Genomic DNA, 19282 nt, shown 5'->3' with positions numbered 1-19282 from the left:
TAACTTTTGGATCTTGATAACCAAACAATTTTTCAATAAAAATCTGTTTTATCTTAAAATAACTTTTGATCTCAAAATGCAGTTTTTACCAAAAATTAATTTTTAACAAAAAGCTACAATGTCAATAACAGACTCTATGGCAATGACATTATACTTTTCTTCTCTCTTCAGCAGGAACTCGACATATGGCACTCAGGGAGCATGGATGGGAGGAAAATATACCTTCTCAACCCTAACTCAACTTAGATGGCCAATGTTGTTGATAGAATGTGGAGCATAGAAGGTGCAAACTGTGGTATTTTTCTCTTCAACTAAATGCAGACCTATGGCATGCTCAACAGGTATGTGCATGTGTCACTTTATGAGGAGAATTGGGTTCTTTTTTGTCTTCGCTCTTTGGTAGATAAATATTATAAAAAAATTGATTAATTTTTTATTGATTAATTTATCTATATTTTTATATTTTTTTTAGATGGATAAATTATTTTTTTATAAATAGCATTTATCCATGAAATAGAAAAAATCTTATCCGCCTATGAGGTACTTAAGTTATTTTATCGTCGATCGAAAAAATAATCTTTTTATTTCATTCTTAATATATCTCAAATCCTATAATAATAATATAATTATATAATACGATCTTATATATAAATAAAATATAATATTTTTATCATATAATAATATTTTATTATTTTAATATAATAAATTATAATAATAGTATAATATTATAGTATAAAATATTTATTTAATTATTATAATATAATATTAATATCTTATCTTATTATAATCAACTATAATATAATGTTATAATGCATTATTTAATATATATTAACATTATATACTATATTATAATTTATACTTTATTTTATTTTATATATAATATAGTATAATATTATATAACACATATTATCTATATTTATAAATATACATTAAATAATATTACACAATATAACATACAAAATATAATATATTATACTATTATATATATAATAATATTTATATAATAAAATGTATTATGAAAATTATGGATAGATCTCAGCAAGTTATCTAGAAAATTAATAATATAAAATAATATAGTAACAAATTTTTAATCTATTTTTCAATGTATAAAAAAATATAAAAATATTTTCTTATCTAAATATTATCTGAAAAATACTTGTCCATAAAAATATATTCTTAGATAAATTTTTTATCCTCAAAAGAATAAATCTTTTAAGATCTATTCGTTTGTGGATAAATATCATGAAAAAATTGATCAACCTTATGATTGACCAACTTATGGATATTTTTATGTTTCTCTAAATGAATAAATTATTTTTTTATGAATAGCATATATCCATAAAATGGGAATAAAGTCTTATCCACCTAGGAGGTGGATAAATTATTTTTTCATCAATCGAAAAATAATATTTTTATTTCATTCCTAAAATATTCCTAACCCTATAATAATAATATAATAATATAATAATGATACAATATATTATTATACTATAATATAATGTAATATATATTTAGTATATATATGGTATAATATAATATAATACATATAATATTATATAATATATTATAATATATAATATATATTATTTATATTATATATTATATATTATAATATAATATCAATAATATTTATATAATAAAAGATATTATAGAAAATATGGACAGATGTTGATAACTTACGTAAAAAAAAATTATTTTTTAATATATAAAATAATATGAGTAAATTATTTTTTATTTTTTAGAAAAATACATATTTCGGCAAATTTTTTACCCTCCAATTCCCAAAAACGGTCCATTTATCGCCTCTCTCTCTCTCTCTCTCTCTCTCTCTCTCACCGGGCATGGCTATCGACCCCGTTGTCCTCGCCCTCTAACCCCCCCAACCCCCGCCCCACCCCCCCGCCCACCTCTCTCTTCGCGACCCCCACCTCGAAACCTGACTTCCATGGCTTCTCCTCTCTCCCACGCCCTCTCCTCGTCCCAATACATTCTCCCTCCTCGTGCCCTCCTCCGCCTCCAAGCCCTAGCTCCCCGCCGTCGTCTCCGCCCCCAGGCCACAGCTGCCGCCGTCTCCGCCGCCATCCAGTGGAACCGCAAGCCACAGCTCGCCGGCGAGACACCCCGCGTGGTCGTGGTCACCTCCGGCAAGGGCGGCGTTGGCAAGACCACCACCACCGCCAACGTCGGCCTCTCCCTCGCCCGCTTCGGCTTCGCCGTCGTCGCCGTCGACGCCGATGCCGGCCTCCGCAACCTCGACCTCCTTCTCGGACTCGAGAACCGCGTCAATTACACCGCCATCGAGGTCCTCAACGGCGACTGCCGTCTCGATCAGGCCCTCGTCCGCGACCGCCGCTGCCCCTCCCTTGAGCTCCTCTGCATCTCCAAACCCCGCTCCAAGCTCCCTCTCGGCTTCGGCGCCAAGGCCCTCACTTGGGTCGTCGACGCCCTCCGCTCCCGGCCCTCCGGCTCACCTCATTTCATCCTCATCGACTGCCCCGCCGGCATCGACGCCGGGTTCATCACTGCCATTGCCCCCGCCAACGAGGCCGTACTCGTGACCACCCCCGACATCACTGCTCTTCGTGACGCCGACCGGGTGACCGGCCTCCTTGAGTGCGACGGCATTCGGGACATCAAGATGATGGTCAACCGGGTCCGCACTGATCTTATGAGGGGGGATGACATGATGTCGGTGCTCGACGTGCAGGAAATGCTCGGCCTTGCGCTGCTTGGGGTTATTCCAGAGGACTCAGAGGTGATTAAGAGCACGAATCGAGGATATCCTCTTGTCCTCAACAAGCCGCCGACAATAGCTGGGCTGGCATTTGAGCAGGCTGCATGGAGGCTGGTGGAGCAGGACACCATGACTGCGGTCATGGTCGAGGAGGCGCCCAGGAAAAAAGGCTTCTTTTCCTTCTTTGGAGGGTAAAGGTTTTATGGATTTCAAGGTCGCTATCATTTGGCAGCATAGGATTCTGGTTCGCGGTTGATTTGTTGGAAGCCACAAAGAACAGTTGGATTGCAGATGAAGTGAGGGAGCACGATCACGTACAGTTAGTAGGTATGATGACTGATTGTCTTGTTCATATTTTTGTGATCCGAGGTGGTCTGATTCTTTGAAATCTAAACAGGCTTCATGTTTTGCCCTAAAATTTTAAGGCCCATAGTCTTGTGGCTTTTGTTTCTTGTTGGACATTTTGGTGGTTCATCATAATGCAGCGCATATTAAATGACTGAAACGTATGGAAGTATAGTTTTCTTCCCCTAGTTTATTGAATTCTAGTCTAAAGTGAAGCATACTTAGTTTCCCCTGTAACAATGGTTCTGGTCTTCTTATTTAGTTCTAAGATTGATGATTTTATTGTCATGTGACAACAATCTTTATACCATAAGCATCCCATTGTAGCATGGATTTACATTTGATTGGAATCTTAAATGTTCTTCTTTTTTTTTTTTTTTTTTGAGCGGAAAATTTATGTTTGCCGACATACTTTAATCTTCAAACATGCAGTATTGCTTGAGTGACAGTGCATTCGTTGTTCATATACAGTTGTATGTATAGATAGTTTATTTATATGCTCTCTTGATGGTGGATTGTATGATTTTTCTTTTCGTATGGACTGAGGTTTAAACTTTGACTTATCTTTGGGTGAAGATTTAGACAGATCAAATCAATTGAGATATACTAGTTTTTGTGTTTCTTATTCTTGATTTTTTGTTTCTTTATGCATGTATTATGTCTAGAAGCATTTCACTAGGATGGCCTAGCTAAATTGTGTTGGTGAAGTAATATGCATCTTATTACTGATTCTATTGGCGTTTATTTTGCTAGTAATTCCCAAGTCATGTTTTATGGTAAAAAATGTATGCAATGAAGTAGAAACCTGATTGTGATATAACAAAAAAAAATATTGTATATGTGACATGTTATAAACTATCTTCTAGTATAAATTTAGCAAGCCCTCATTATGCTGCAAGCTCTGGCAGACCATCCTCAAGAAATGAAGAAACCTTTGCCATAACTCCCAAACCATTGCACAGAGCTTAAAATAGACTAGAATAAATCTCACCTTTTGGTCTAAGAAAAAGTAATAAATTTTTTCCATGAAGATTGAGATGAGAGAGGTTAAGAGAAGGTTCTCTTTTATGTCCTTTTGTTCTCAAGTTTAACTGGTGAAGAGAAGGTTCTCTTTTATGTCCTTTTGTTCTCAAGTTTAACTGCTACATAACCAAATGTTTGGAAAAATGACTATAGTATGCAAGCAGTTGTGGAACCTCATAACACCTGGTTGCTGAGAGGATGCCTTTGCAGTTTGAGGAGGTGGAGGAGAGCAAGTGGAGGAGGAGATAAAGAGATGGAGAAGGCAAAGAAGGAGAGGAGAGGGAAAGAAAAACTATGCTCTGATGTCTGCTACCTCTGCCTCTTCTAGTTACCTGTTGTCCTGTGGCCCTGAGGGAGACTGAATATTCTTGTAATCCACTTGACCCCTGCATCTCTTATTCAATCCTAATTTGACCTGCACAATAATTGCTTCACCCTACCCAGTCCACCTTGTCTTGTGCAACCTATGTGCTTGGCCAACCCAGACTGCAGGAGCAAGTGTCTAGGGTCACTTAGGGCTGCCTAGGCTCCCACTCTGAATTTCCCAATAGCAACTAGAGCGTTGCATTTGCCCATGTTGCCACAGAGTGCTTGACCATATGGTGATTAACCATGCTCATACAATATTGTATCTTTCCTAAATGCCATGTTGTCAGAACATTAATCAGTAAGTAATAAGAAGGAAACAGATGAGTGAATATTATAATGACCCTTGAGGGATAATAAATACTAATTATTAAATCTTCTGACCAACTAAGATTCAAACAATAGAAAGATTCGAAAAGTGAAATTTGAAATAGGTGTTTTGAATTGATTTATAGATGATAAATGTTTTAAGTGCATTGACATTGCCATGCCCCAAACTAGCTTGTCATGATGCATCTCAGCTTTGCTTGATTTGCATGCATGTGAAAATGTTTTCTGATCCTAAGCCAACGGCTTCAACCTCTTGAGTCCTTTCTATATTTATATGGTTGGATAAGGTTTTGCTGACCTAATGCAAGTCTCAAATGCAAGTCTCAACATATGATAAAAGGTGTGAAGAGTGCATGGTCTCTCCAAAAATTGAAAATTTGGCTACATCTGGTAGTTTGAACTTGTAGAAGAAACCCAAACCAAAAGTAATCTTGACAATGGAAACGCCATTCATGTTTGCCTGTTTATTCAGATACACAAAACAACTAATCTTAATAAAACAACCAATGCAACATTACTATTAAAATCCCAACAATTTTAGGCAAGCCAAAAATTAATTATCACAGGGATAAAGCACCAAATCTCAGATCCACTCTTGAGGTCAGTGTTAACACATCCAGCGAAGAGCATTTGTAACTCCCCTTGGATTGAACATTTTTCTCACTTTATTTTTGATTGGTTTGCCGTACATCAACCTAGGTAGATAAATCATAAAAAATTATCCTTTATAATGATGCATTTTTCAGTTATTACCCTGAAATTATTTAAACCATATCATGCCCCATACAATCCAATAATGTGTATAAACTTGTTAATCTGCTTGGACATTAGAAAATGATTTACATTGTCATAGTGAAGTCCTTTATTTCCTATCTGATGAATTCCATGATGTTATTTGCTCAACTGAAAAAGCTAAGGATAAACAAGAAGAAAATTTTTAGTAAAATGCAGGTTTTAAGAAGTACATAACTTTGGCATTGAGGTGACTGAAGATAAATCTTTTGGTAATCAATATCATGAAATTCAACTTATTGAGTAAAAACATAACATCATAGCATAGAAAATGAAAGTTGCTCCCATGCACATAGGCTTGAAAGCTGTAGTTTTATGCCAATATGTTGCTATTTATGAGAGGTTCCATTATTGGACTATCAGAAAGTTAGGAATAGAGTTCATCCAAGGTTTATGGGTGTGAATTCTACAGCAGGTTGTTGAGTTCAACCTGCTGCATTGAACATGCATGGGAATTCACTTATGATCTTTTTTCTTCATGCAACCTAGTTTTTGGCCTTGGGTTTGTAACTAATGTAGATTGGTGCTGGAAATGGGCTTAGGCTAGCTTGAGGCCCATCTTACTGGGCTAGCTTCAGGTTGGGTCTTAGGTTAGGCCCAAGACTTTTTAGGTCAAGCTTGGGCCTAAAAATAGGGTCTAGGTATAATTTCAGGCCGGACTTGAGCCAATGCTTGGCTGGGCTTGGGTCCAACATGAAGCTGGTGCCCAGAACCCAACCAGAATTCACTATTAGGATCTTCTACGGGGAGTCTTTCAGGGTGGGCCGAGCATTTTGGGCCAATCCGGTCAAGAATTTCGGGTCAATCAGGCCAATTCAGGTACGGCCCATTCTTTCAACCTAAGCAGGCTTATTCAAGCTGAGCTCAGGCACAAGCTCAGGCCAGGAATCTACAAAGGAATTCTGGGCCTGAGTCTGGCCCAAAGTTCCGCAAAAAATTTTCGAGGTGGCTTGGGCAAGCATCTGGCCTAGCCCAGCCAGCCCGATTCCAGCCCTGGTGTAGATGGTGCAACCAATGGAATGGACGTTGCTAATGTTACCTGGCTCTAGAGATGTTTTCAAATATATAGTCCAGATTTTCACTAGAATGGTGCAAATAAAAAGGTAAAAGAATCACTTTGACATAGGTTGGGACCATGTGTTTCATATCTCTTAGTCTATTTTCTATGACATGTATCTTGTCTTAAGTTAAAGAGATGGTATAATTCTCATGGCAAACATGGCTGCAAAAGCTACCTTTTTCCCCCTTTTTATTTTCTGTTGAGATATGGCAAAAGAAGGATGGAAAATGAAGGGCAACCTAAAGTTGTGGTGTTGCTTTGTCATCATGTTTCTTTTGTTTCTTAGCTGAAAAGAAGGTCGAAATGCATTGTAGTTGTTCAGGAGGAAGTTCCATCCGTCTTTTGTCATGCACATATTAGTGGTACACGTGCATTTAGTTGTTTGTCAATTTTCATTTTATTTCATTGTCATTGATTAAGTACCCATATTACAACTAGGTTACCAATGCTGTATGTTGCTTTTACTCTTTCTATAACGTGTTAGCATGCATGGCAATGTGATTTTTTTTTTTAAAAAAAAAGAGAAGAGGTACATTTTGTTGCATATGTGACAACGCATGCGCACTATGCATATTAGGGAAACTTAAAAGGGAACGAGAAGTTTTGTAACCTGCAGTGATTAATTTTACAGCAAGGTACTTTTGAAGGCCACCAAAGATGTGAACCCTACCCCAAGAGGACGTGCCTTTTCAACTATAAATCATGAGAACGAGAGTAGCAGAACAGCATACAAATTGCTGGCCCTTTGCTGTGATATTCCTTCTCACTGTATCTCTTCTTATAAGATATGAAGGTCATATTACGTTGTTCTATTGTCAGAAGTTTTCTGGGATATGAGTTGGATTATGACTTTCCTTTTTTAAATGACGATCCAGAATTTAATTGGCAATGCTTGCATGTGTGCCAGTTACCAGTAGCCTCCATAATGTGCTGATATACATGCTGTGTTGATGGCACATGTGATACCATGTTGTGCCGGTGATGTTGGCTTGGCATGGACTGGCATGAACTGACACCGGAAAAATTGATCAGGACTGGATTTATTTTATCTTTTTGTTCGGTAAATTCTTGGATGCATCGACAACAGGCAGCGGTTACCTAGAATCGTGTTATTTGCTGCATCTCACTAAGGCGCAGAATATAAGACAGGTTTAGATGATTATTGATTCTATGTTACCCTTCTGTGGCCCTCTAAACTAGACTTCTGTAAACTGCTGCTTCAGCATCAGTCTGCAAAGGGACAACAAGAAAGGTTCTTTTAATATTCCTAATATTGATTGCTGATTAATGTTGCTGTGTAAGCAATTGGAAATCCAGATAAAGTTGAGGCTGACTGGCTGCAATTATGTATATTTGTGAGGCATCATTTTAGCTGAGCATTTGGGACCTCAGGCCTAATTGATTCTTCTGTGCCTTGCTTCACAAAGACTTGGTGATATTTGCAGTGGCTGAGGTTTACATATTATTCCCTCTGAACTTTCTCTTTTTGTGGTGAGATTCGCATTTATTATTTAGAATAAATAGAAGCACAAAAAGGGAAGAAACTGGCTTTGTTAAAAGAATGGATTCCCTGGTCATCTTCAAGAGTCACTGAGCCTTCCGGTGCTTGTGTGAGTATATAATAAAGAAATTGGGAGATTAGTGCATTAAGAGTTTTAAATTATTTAAAACAAACATTGGGTTCTGCATTGGATAAATCCAGGTTTCTAATGATACATGAGATATTATGTAGTGGTTTTAAAGAACCGGTTAGCATCTTTGTGGAAAGAAAATTGGTCATTGGTGTGCAGAGAGGGGATGTTTCAAACAAAGGCCGTCGAGATGCATTGAGCAAGGTTTAATCAAGACTACTGGTGGACTGCTATGCTGAAGAGAAGTCGAGGAAGAGTTGAATAACAGGAAAAAAATAAGCTGCAAAAATGTTTTACTTGCGCTTTTTCCTTTTTAAATCAGTACAAAGCTTTTAAGTCATGATTCAAAGTGATCGATGAGCAGCACATATAGTTTCCAACCAACCTACAGGGCATTAGCCACTGCTACTGGGAGCTGTTTGGTTGCCTGCAACTGGAATCGCAGTTGTAGAAAGAGAATTTATTTGGTTTTTGCGTTTGAAAGCTGCAAATATGCTTATCGGATGCGGGAAAGATTTAGTTACCCTGTAATTTTATTGAAAACAATACATTGTTCACATTTTCTATTACAACATATTATATATCATATTATTTTAATTAATACAAAATAATGCCATTAAATTATTATTGGATTAGTATAAGAATTATTCTAGAAAATAATTTGATATTGTAATAACTAGACAAATTATTTGTTTGATGCACTCAATACTATAATATATGCACTTAATACTATATAATATTATATGTAGTTTATAATACTATAATAATATTATACCATCATAGTAGTAATAATATTATAATAAGAATATTATTATTGTTCATAATACTATTATATCATTCTAGTAATAATACAGGTATAATAGCACAATAATAATATAGTATTATGAAATAATATAATTTTAAATAATATAGTATTAATAAAATTATTGTAATATAATAAATAATATTATTTTATTTTATTTTTTTATAATACTATCATGCAATAATAGCAAAATACTATAATATTAATTTAAGAATGTTATTGAGCTTTTAATTATAACGATACAATAGAGAAAGGGAAAGAAAATTATTGAGCTATCTCATATAGTTTGCACTGAGAAGTTGAACTTTAGCTCGCGGTTCTGATTTCAAACTTCCAAACACAATATAACTCTTCTTTTGTGGTTACACATGTTTAGGATACCAACAATTTAATTGCAACCTGCCCGCCAATTGCAGGCAGCCAAACTGCCCCTTATATTGCCTAGCTTGTTCCTGGCCTATATAAATCCTCAGACCTTTCAATTATAGAAACTAAACGGCAGAAGAACCAGCACAAAACCATTGCCAGCAAGGAAAACAGGACAAATGCTTTCATGAATGCACAGACCAATCATTCTTGAAATCATGGAAGTCCTATTTGAGAATAATTGTATTACAGGAATACAGCCTAGTGCAACTTGCTACTACATGAAAAGGAGACGATCATCTGTTTTTTTTCCACATCATACAAGTCTTGACCAAACCGAGGAAACAAAGAGTTTTGTATAGAAAGGCCCATCGCCCATGAACATAAAACTATTTCATGTACTTCTGCAGAAATTTGCGATGGAAGTCATTTCTGATGGTATCATTGATAAATCGTTTGGGAGCCTTCGTTTCACCACGAGCCTGATTCTTGAAGACAACATCATCATCCCATCTGCAACATTACAAATGATAATACATGGTCGGTAAAACATATAAAGCTGATCAGAATTCATCACAGCAAATTAATAGTAATATAGAGTACCTTCTTTTAACGTTGAAGGAAGTTGAATTATTAAGATTGATCAAAGGGTTGCCACGCATCAGCTCAGCCTCTTTGGCCTTGAGCTCTTCTTCCTGTTGTTGATGCTCCTGTTGCAAATAACCAGAATTTTTGTTTTTTGAATATAGATGCACGTAAATATAAATAAAACTGCCAAATTTCATGTACAAGATGACATGAACACCATGTTCACATCACTAAAGAAGACACACATCGTAAATCATTAGGGTGGAAAAGAGTGTTATAGGAAAACTCAATAAGCTCAACGTGAGATTCGGAGACATGAGGAATATATGCAAGAGTTTGTTTGAAATGGGCCACATACCACACGGTACCGACCATACCACTAACCATAAGGTACTGGTACATATGAATATTTGATACAACACTGTACCAACAAATGATATAGCTACTGCCTCATTGCCAGCGGAGTACCCTGTGTCAGCACGGGAAATAAAGCGCACTATAGTGTACCAATAAGCTATCAATATGGTGCCCCATACTAATATAGCAAAACCCTGTCTCAAAGTACCATAAAAGCTTGTTAAATCTATTGAAAGGCTTTAAGTACAAAATAGAACTAAGAATTGAGTTCATTTAGATATTATCGTACATGTGTCATTGGAAAACATGGTCCATTTAGCAAGACCACATGTTCTAGTTGTAAGAGACAGTTCTGTTATAGATGTTTCAACATCCAAACCTAATCAACTTTAACCAATCTATGGTGTCCTAAAGTGTATCACAATAAGGGCATACCAATCTTAATGTTATTTCTTTGTCTAAGACTAATACTATCTACATAAACTGATCTTTTCTGGTCGTGCAACTTCAATAAACCAGTCTGCCACTACTTCAATTACGGATGAGATGCTCTATATTTGTTCAAAATAAGAGGTGCAACTTTGGCTGTTCATACTATTCCTTTTTAGCACTTTGCGAAGGATGTTTATAAGTAAAATTAGGGCAGTTTGATCTCTTAGTTTGTTCCACAGCAAGCGCTTCCATCAGTTGATGGTATCCCATGTTCCATCAAACCTCAGTATGGTACTAGAATCACACAAAAAACTCAGTCTGCCTGATAACTAACAAGTAGCCAGGTTTTTGTCCCCCTCTGTTAGCTTATGATAACCTAATAACCAACTTCATCATTGGAACAAAGTTTCTGATAGCATCCTGCCTGCCCATTTTTCTTTTCATTGTTGTTATTTGTTTTGGGTTGCGAGGAAGAGGGGGTGGGGGGGGGGGGGGGGTGTGCAATATCCAAGCACAGGTAAGAGAGATAATGAAGTTACAAATGGTAACCAATGCAGACCTTCCGAATTTTCTCTTCAGCTCTTTCTTTTTTAATCCTTTCAAGCTCTGCCAATAAAGCCTCGGTGTCATCCTCATCGTCGTCGTCGTCACTGACAACAGAAATCAATGGTTAGTTAAATAAGATCAAGAGAGGGAGTTTTAAAGAGAAGAGGAAGCACAAGTCAACCATCCAGATCCTTCAGTCAACATCCATTTATTGGGAACCAAGATGATTGAAAGGTTAAAATTATAATTAAGCCAAGACAATTATATGCTCACAAGAAGTATATCAATAATAAAAAGTTCCCTTTTTTTTATGCTCACAAGAAGTATATCAATAATAAAAAGTTCCCTTTTTTTCATTTCTTCCAATGTGCATTTTAATCTTGTCACATTTACTCTTCATGATTAATAACTATTTAAAGGGAAAAAATGGTTAAAAAAGGGGTCAAAATTGCAACTTAAAAAGACTGTCCTTTTTTCATCCCTCTTCCAATTTGTGCTTAGATTCGTCAAGTTTATTTTTCAAATGAATAGATGATACCATTAAAAGAATGTTAAGCCCACCCAGGAGAGTTGCTAACCTTACAAAGGAATGGCCCCAGAGAATCTTTCAGTTTTGATTCTTTGGTGCATAGGAAGTATGAAATTTTAGTCAATCAAATTGAAGCAACAGCGCTATCGTGTTTATATTCTTTGTTTTAATAATTATGTTGAAAAACTAGGGCCTGGATAGAATGCTGATTCTCTTTAAAAACAAAATGCTAAACTTGGATTTAGCACAACAAAACCACAGTAAGAATTTTCTGGAATGCCAATGACCATAGACAACAGCCATCTCAACTGCATCGGGAATGGAGAAAAAAAAGTAACAGTGGGAAATGAATACACTAGCTAGCAAAAGATACGATCCAAGTTCGCGGTCTGGGCACTGGATCCTGTACTTATACCATCCTACTATAGTGCCGGTACGCATAGTATGAGGCTGATTTGGCATCCTGAGTGTCGATACACCCTTTGTACAGCATACCAGTTCGATATTGCTACAGTATAATATGGTCGGCACACATTGGTACCGACAGGTACAGGAAATCTTGGGTAAGATAGTTCACTCTATTATAGTATATGACCGGTAGGTAAATAAGGTATATGTCAACTATATGTAGTTATTGTACCTTTTTGTTTTTTCAGTTTCAAAAGCCAAAAAACCTATTGATTCCCCAACAATCATCTTTCTTCAAAGCAACATCATTAGCAGCAAATTTACAAAAACAAAGAAAGAATACCATCTATCGTATGACATTTATAGTCCACAGCAAAAGAGTTGCATTTGGTTTAGAAAATAGAAAGCACAAAATGTAAATCCAAACAAGGATTAGAAGTAGGCCTTAACTGATAAACTATGGCACTCATGAGGTGAATATTAATCATTGTATGAAATATTTGATTGAGTTGACATACTCTGTTAGGTTACTACGTAAGGTACGTAGGTGTGGAGATCGATACAAAAAAAAAAAAAAAAAAAAAGAAAAGAAAAATCCATTTCGGACATGAACTAAAATTTAGCAGAGCAAAAATTGTTTAATATTTGTATCAAAAATTCAAAATTTCAAAGCATGTGGAATTCTCAACAAGTTGACTGGGAAAAAATAAAACAAAAGTTGGTGAACATATGAAAGGAAAAAAATCCCAAACCCTACTTCTGCAGAACATCTAAATTTACGATGGAAAAGCCTGACATCCAAAGTTGGTGAAGATATAGTATAAATATTTCTAAACCTTTCTTCCCCAAAAGATCTAAATTTATGATGAAAAAAAAAACCTGATATACTACTTAAAGAAAAGAACAAGAGCAAGATAGAAGCAAAAGGCCCTCCTAGGAACCAAATGATATTTTGGAGGGGCAAATGAAAATAGTTGTCTGACCAACAAAGTTTTCCCAATTGGATGGCCCTATAACATTACTGCCTCAGCTATTTTCCTACGGAAGCGAACTGCACTAATTCTTCTTCTCTCCTCCTCTTCAGAAAAATGAAGAACCAAAAGGCAAATAGAAATACCTTTGCCCATCCCCCTTACACTGTGGTCCTAAAACCCAAAAATTGGTACAAACCAACTAAAAAGATCATAACTAATAGCCATCTTGACCCTGCATAATCAGCTAATGACCTAAGTTGGAGCATATTAACCCCTAATTCGTAATCTATGTCCATCCTCCCTCCCTCCCTCCATGACTACATGAACCACCTACTAAATCACATCATTTGACTACACTATGCTGAAATCCTAATATCTAAGCCAACCCTCTATGGTTGAAAAAGTTCGGTACCTATGTACATTGATATTTGCAAACCTTAATACCTTACCGAACAGGATTTCCACACATATATGGAGTTGGTTTCAGGAATAAAGGCATCAACCATCAAAGTTTGAGTAAATTTTTTGACCATTACTCATGTTAATGACAACCCTTTTGAGCCTTTAGTATGCTGCTCTGGTCATGTACTTAAAAATTGATTATTTAGAATTTCCAATAGGCAAGGAACTTATATGTAAGTACACACAGCAAAAGCCAATCCAATTAAAAGGTAAAGCCTGTCGTCTTACTTTAGATAAGTTAGAAACTGACCTCTCATCATCACTTTTTACTTCCACATCAGAGTCATCAGCATCTATATTTCGTGGAATAATCCTATCTTCAGCTTCTCTCTTCGACCCTGTAATGAGACATTATGATGATAATCAATAACAATTGGGGTATCTCTTTCTTGAAAATAACATGCAAATGAAGGTAGCATAAACGAATGTTATACTTCGTTCTGAGTAATCCTATTTACCTTCCAAAAGAAGTTGACCGGTAGTTGACCCTTTCCTCCGATCTCTGTCCTCTGCATATATAAGAAAGCAAAGGGGAAATGAAAACAAGCCAAGGAACATCAAGCCATGTGATATTAAAAGTTGCCCTTTTAAGAGAAGAAACTAGAAGAAGTTAGGACCTTTTTAGAACAAAAGAGCAACACAGAATTTCAGTGCTTTAGCAAATAGAGAAAAGAAAACACAGCGAAGAACCACCAAGCAAACAAGACTAATGTTCCACAGTTTTTGATAAAAGAAGACACAAGTTGGGGTGTTCCAAAAGCAAGAAAATGAAATACACAAGTACTGAATCTTAGTGGACCACAAAAATTTGCAGTATAGTAGAATCTAATGAAGAATCATAAAGCTATGTGAGTTTTCAAAAGCTTTAATTTTAAGAAACAAGAACAGAAAACAAGGAAAAAAGGTTCAAGAATTCTCGTGATACCAGCATAGGACTTATCCTTCGAGGAAAAGTGTCTGCGCTCACGCTCTTCCAACTCCTCCCTGAGATTCCTCTTCTGCAATTCCTCCTGGGTATCCTGCCCCTCCTTTCTGTACCACAAAAAGAGCTGCTAACTAAGATGAACACCATCAAAACAACATTCTTTTTTTGCAACAAATTTCAGCTCCAGGAGGAAGGTACAGGAATTGGATTAGCTTCATTTTGAAATTCCAAACCACAGTTAAGATGTCAATCCTCTCTTTCTTGGAGAGCACAGATGCGAACCATATAATAGAGACCAATAGATACCCATATTAAAAAGAACAAAAAAACACCACGCAATGGGATCAATCAAATTTTAACAGGCATAAGTATAATATGGGTTGGTCTAAATTTCAAAATGTTGGGAAAACAATTTGGAGCTTTTCGTCTTCTAAAGAGAGAGGCCTGAAGAACATAGAAGAAATCGATGATTACACAAGACCGAAATTAAAAAAAAAAAAAAAAACATTTTTCCACGCAATATCATAAAACCAATTCCAGTGGGTAAAATTGTGAACCATGTAAGATCAAAGCTCTAATTTTGAACTAAAGTCTAAAGCTGGGCGAATTTTTCCTATTTCCTTTAAAGAGAGCAGATTTCAACCTGGGAGGAAAAAAAAAAGAGCAGTCGTGAACTACGAACATCAAAAATACTCCCATCTTCTCGGGCAATTGGATGAATACAGCTCTAAAACCCGTTCAAAGTATTAAATTGGTGCAAAATTTTAAACTACGTTAGTTTTTTCTTTCCCTTTCGGAAAAGGGCCAACCTGAAAAACGCAAAAGGCACCCACGATGACCCACATCGTAAAATATCCGCATTCCCCATGAAATAGAACGAGTCCAGCTTGGATAAACAAGGATCGTTCTCAGAATTTGAATCTAGGGTTAGGGTTTCTTTAAAAATCATAGAAGGCCATACATCCAGAGTTAGATTTAGGGTAAAGGATTCATTCCAAGAAGAGACGGACCTAGGTTTGAGGTTTGTGTGGGAGGCAAGGTCCCTGGAGGAGTACTTCTGGGAGGGCCCGAAGATCCGGGTGCCTCCCTGCTCGTTGCCGCCCTTCGCCGGCGCCCACGTCGGCCGAGCCGCCGTCGTCATCGCGCGATCCCTCTCCTCCTCCTTGTTGATGCCTCTTCGTAGAGATTAGGATCGAATCGCAGAACGACCAAACCCAAGGGGCTTCTCTCAAGAATGCTTTATCGAAAATAGAGAAGGAAGGGGACGCCGTTCTGCACACCGGCCGGTGAATTAATATGGAGCCTATCGTGCGGTGCACGTGATTGAAGGGTGGATATAAATATAATAATGGAAATCTAAAGTCGGTAAACAATTCCGTCCTTCTAAAGGCGGTAAATATGAGAGGGAGAACCGGCAACCGTTGGGGAAGCGACGGTGTGAAAATACTGGATGAGGGTTGGAGAGTTTGGAGCTTTTCTAAGTAGATTTTTTAAACTAAAATAATTTTTAAATTTTTTATCAAATATTACTGTATTATTTAAAAAAAATATATTTTTTTTAATACAAACGAGTGGTCATATAATTTTGATACGTGCACAGCCCACAAAATTAGTATACATAAAATTCTACAGGGTTGGCGGGTATGATCACCTATCTCCAAATCAAAACTTCGGAGCACTTCGCTACATAAGTTGTAATTCAGTTAGCCATACTGTTCGTCTTCCCAAAAATATGTCAAATATATATTTTAATTAAAAAATGAAGAGCAATACAGATGTCACGAAGAAGTGGATGAGCCTTTAGCTGCTCAGTGTTATTCCGAATCCATCCGATGGTGACAGATGGGGGTGGAAATAGGCCAGTCCAGGCCAAGCTTTGGCTTAAACAAGCCAGGCCTGTATTGTAAAATACTAGCCTGAGCCTGGTTTGTTGGACTGGTTCCGACTTAAAATGAAGTTCGGCCTGACCTGTTTTGCAAAATAAAAAAGTCTAGCCTAACTTGAAAGCCTATTTAAAAAGACTCTTCTGTCTACTTGATTCTCGAAAGGACTAAGATAATTGGATATTGATGGATAAAATCAATAATTAATTAATTATATATATTAATAAAATAATAATTTTTATTAAATTATATATATATATATAATTTATAGAGACCAGCCTGCAGGCTTTCAGGTCAGGCTTTGAAATTTTAGGCCTGACCTATTTATTTAAACAGACTTTTTTAAAAGCCTATATCTGATTTATTTAGATAAATAGGTCAGGTCAGGTCAGATCGACAGTAGGTCAAGCCGTAGGCCCCTGACAGGCCACCTGGTCTATTTCCAGTCCCAGTGACAGAAGAGGTCTAAAAAAATGATACTCCAAAAATTTTGCTAAATGAAGTCTTTATTCATCTTTTTATCATTTGGTCTAGGATCTACTCTTATTAGGATGACATTTAGTCACGTGCATCTCGATATTTTTTTTAAAAAAATTTTTTGGTAAATGATCTGCCCCATTCAAAATTTCCAACTTCAAAATATGTTTTATTATTATTCTTTTCAAATATATACCGCCGTAGAAATTCCAAAATAACTTATCATCTTACTGTTGTAATAGCCATAATGAAGCTATTTACATATATGCATAGCCACCAAACTTTTGGGGACAATGTATTAAAAAATTAACTATTTTTTGCTGTTATCATAATTTATTGTTAGGTATAAAAATTTAGAAATTTAAATTTTAAGATATAAAAAATTCAATACACACACTTGCTTGACACCAATATGACACTTGATGAATGGTCGCACCCTGGGAAACACTCATGCGCCTCTCCTATAGCACACCAACTTATTATAATACCAGCACATGAGATGCATATGTGTATATAAATATGTATAAAGGTAGGTACGTACGTGTGTATGTATATGGATTAATTTAGATATCACAAATATAAATACTATAATAGTAAATAACATTTGTCCTGATGGGTCTTTTATTCGGAGGGTACGCTGCTAAAAGGCCATTTGGTTCGGACTCCCAGCCGGAGGCCTGATGCGTCTGAGATCTGAATTTTTGGAAGTTCATATTCACTTGTCTCAAGATTTTTTGAAATTATACATTTGTTTTTGTACTCCTCGGTGCGTGAGAAGAGAGTTTTCGTGGTTGAGATTTGCTAATGTCTGAATTTTTTTTTCATGATTAAAATATAACCGCATGTGATGCATGGGAGGTCGCGAAGCTCAAAAAGATTCGAGAGACCTCAAAATCTCAAGGAATCAACTCACGTTATAACTCACACAAAATCTCACAACAATTATTTTATTTTAATATTTTTTAATTATTTTTATTTTTGAACTATAAATAATCCCTATTTTTTTTAATTTTATTTGTTAAAAAAAAGATCTTTTTATTTTTAGACCGTTCTCTATCACATCCTCTTCTTCCTAACAATATTCTTTATATTTTCAGTATTACTCACAATTTATAATCCGTTCAACAATTGACTAAAGATAATAATGTTGTTGTTGAATTTCATCCCTCATATTTCATTGTGAAAGATCGCACCTTCTAGAGATTTCTACTGTGCGGGTCATTTAAAGATGGACTTTACTATTTGGTCCTTTCAAATAAATTACCTTCGCCATGTGCAATGGTGGGAGAACGGGCATCTCTATCTCTTTGGCATCAGCATCTGGGGCACCCTGCCATGACCTTTGTTTTCTCTATTATTTCCAAGCATTCTCTACCTGTTTATTCCAATAAAATGATGTGTAATGCCTTTCAGGTGGCTAAATCTCATCATTTTTGTCTTAATAAATGTCCATCTTTATCACTTAATCCTCTAAATCTTATATTCTCCAATGTGTGGGGTCCTTCCCCGATCACTTCTGTTGAGGGCTATTGCTATTACGTGAGCTTCATTGATAATTTTAGCAAGAATATTTGGGTCTTTCCTTTACAACAAAAATCTGAAGTGCTTGACGTATTTATGTGATTGCAACGCCATATTGAGCGCCATTTTGATCGAAAGATCAAAACTTTTCATTCTAACTGGAGAGGTGAATTTCGCTGTCTCTCCCATTACGTTGACTCTGTTGGCATTGTGCATCATCTCTCATGTTCCTATACATTTGAATAAAATGGTGCAGTTGAAAGAAAGTACCATCATCTCATAGAAATAGCCCTCACACTTCTCTTCACTGCCTCGGTTCACCGTTCTTGATGGCTCGATGCTGTGCTTACCACTGCTTACCTCATCAACCATCTCTCTACACCATTACTCAATAATCTTTCTCTATACGAAAAGCTCTATGGCCACCATCCAGATTATGGATTTCTTCACATATTTGGTTGCGCATGCTTCCCATATTTGCGGTCGTATTCAACTCATAAACTTGACACCCGCTCTCAGCTTTGTATCTTCCTTGGGTAGAATAGTGTCCATAAGGGTTATAAGTGCCGCATCGTCTCACTGGCCGCATCTTTGTTGCCCGATATATTGTATTTGATGAACTTGTCTTTCCTTTTGCTGTATAGAACCAGAGAAGACCTACATAGCATCCATTGCCTGCACTTTTTGATTTTTTTCCATCGAATAGCTCAGAGCCACCTGGTCCGTTCAGC

General features: G+C 36.4%; 2 protein-coding genes across 3 annotated transcripts; one reads left to right on the top strand and one right to left on the bottom strand.

Annotated features, from left to right (window-relative positions):
* Window positions 1-1876: 1876 nt before the first annotated feature.
* Window positions 1877-7539, top strand: LOC105054970 (septum site-determining protein minD homolog, chloroplastic). Of its 2 annotated transcripts, none has more exons than XM_029267564.2 (2): window positions 1877-3061; window positions 7228-7539. In XM_029267564.2, the coding sequence occupies exon 1, from the start codon at window positions 1946-1948 to the stop codon at window positions 2927-2929; it is 984 nt and encodes a 327-aa protein (XP_029123397.1). In that variant the 5' UTR covers window positions 1877-1945; the 3' UTR covers window positions 2930-3061; window positions 7228-7539. The 2 variants fall into 2 exon arrangements, with proteins under 2 accessions (XP_029123397.1, XP_010934940.1); XM_010936638.3 differs by having other exon boundaries at window positions 1878-3061; window positions 7282-7539.
* Window positions 7540-9656: 2117 nt separating this feature from the next.
* On the bottom strand, window positions 9657-15955 carry LOC105054969 (uncharacterized). Its single transcript, XM_010936637.2, has 7 exons — window positions 15681-15955; window positions 14671-14777; window positions 14204-14254; window positions 13996-14083; window positions 11386-11476; window positions 10053-10159; window positions 9657-9962 (listed from the first exon to the last, which is right to left on the bottom strand). Exons 1-7 carry the CDS (start codon window positions 15809-15811, stop codon window positions 9839-9841), a joined length of 699 nt encoding a protein of 232 aa, XP_010934939.1. The 5' UTR covers window positions 15812-15955; the 3' UTR covers window positions 9657-9838.
* Between the last annotated feature and the right edge of the window lie 3327 nt (window positions 15956-19282).

Source organism: Elaeis guineensis, chromosome 12 (assembly GCF_000442705.2).
Source record: "Elaeis guineensis isolate ETL-2024a chromosome 12, EG11, whole genome shotgun sequence".
Taxonomy (NCBI): Eukaryota; Viridiplantae; Streptophyta; class Magnoliopsida; order Arecales; family Arecaceae; genus Elaeis; species Elaeis guineensis.
The sequence above is the reverse complement of the archived record's forward strand: the minus strand, read 5'-3'. Positions and strand labels throughout refer to the sequence as shown.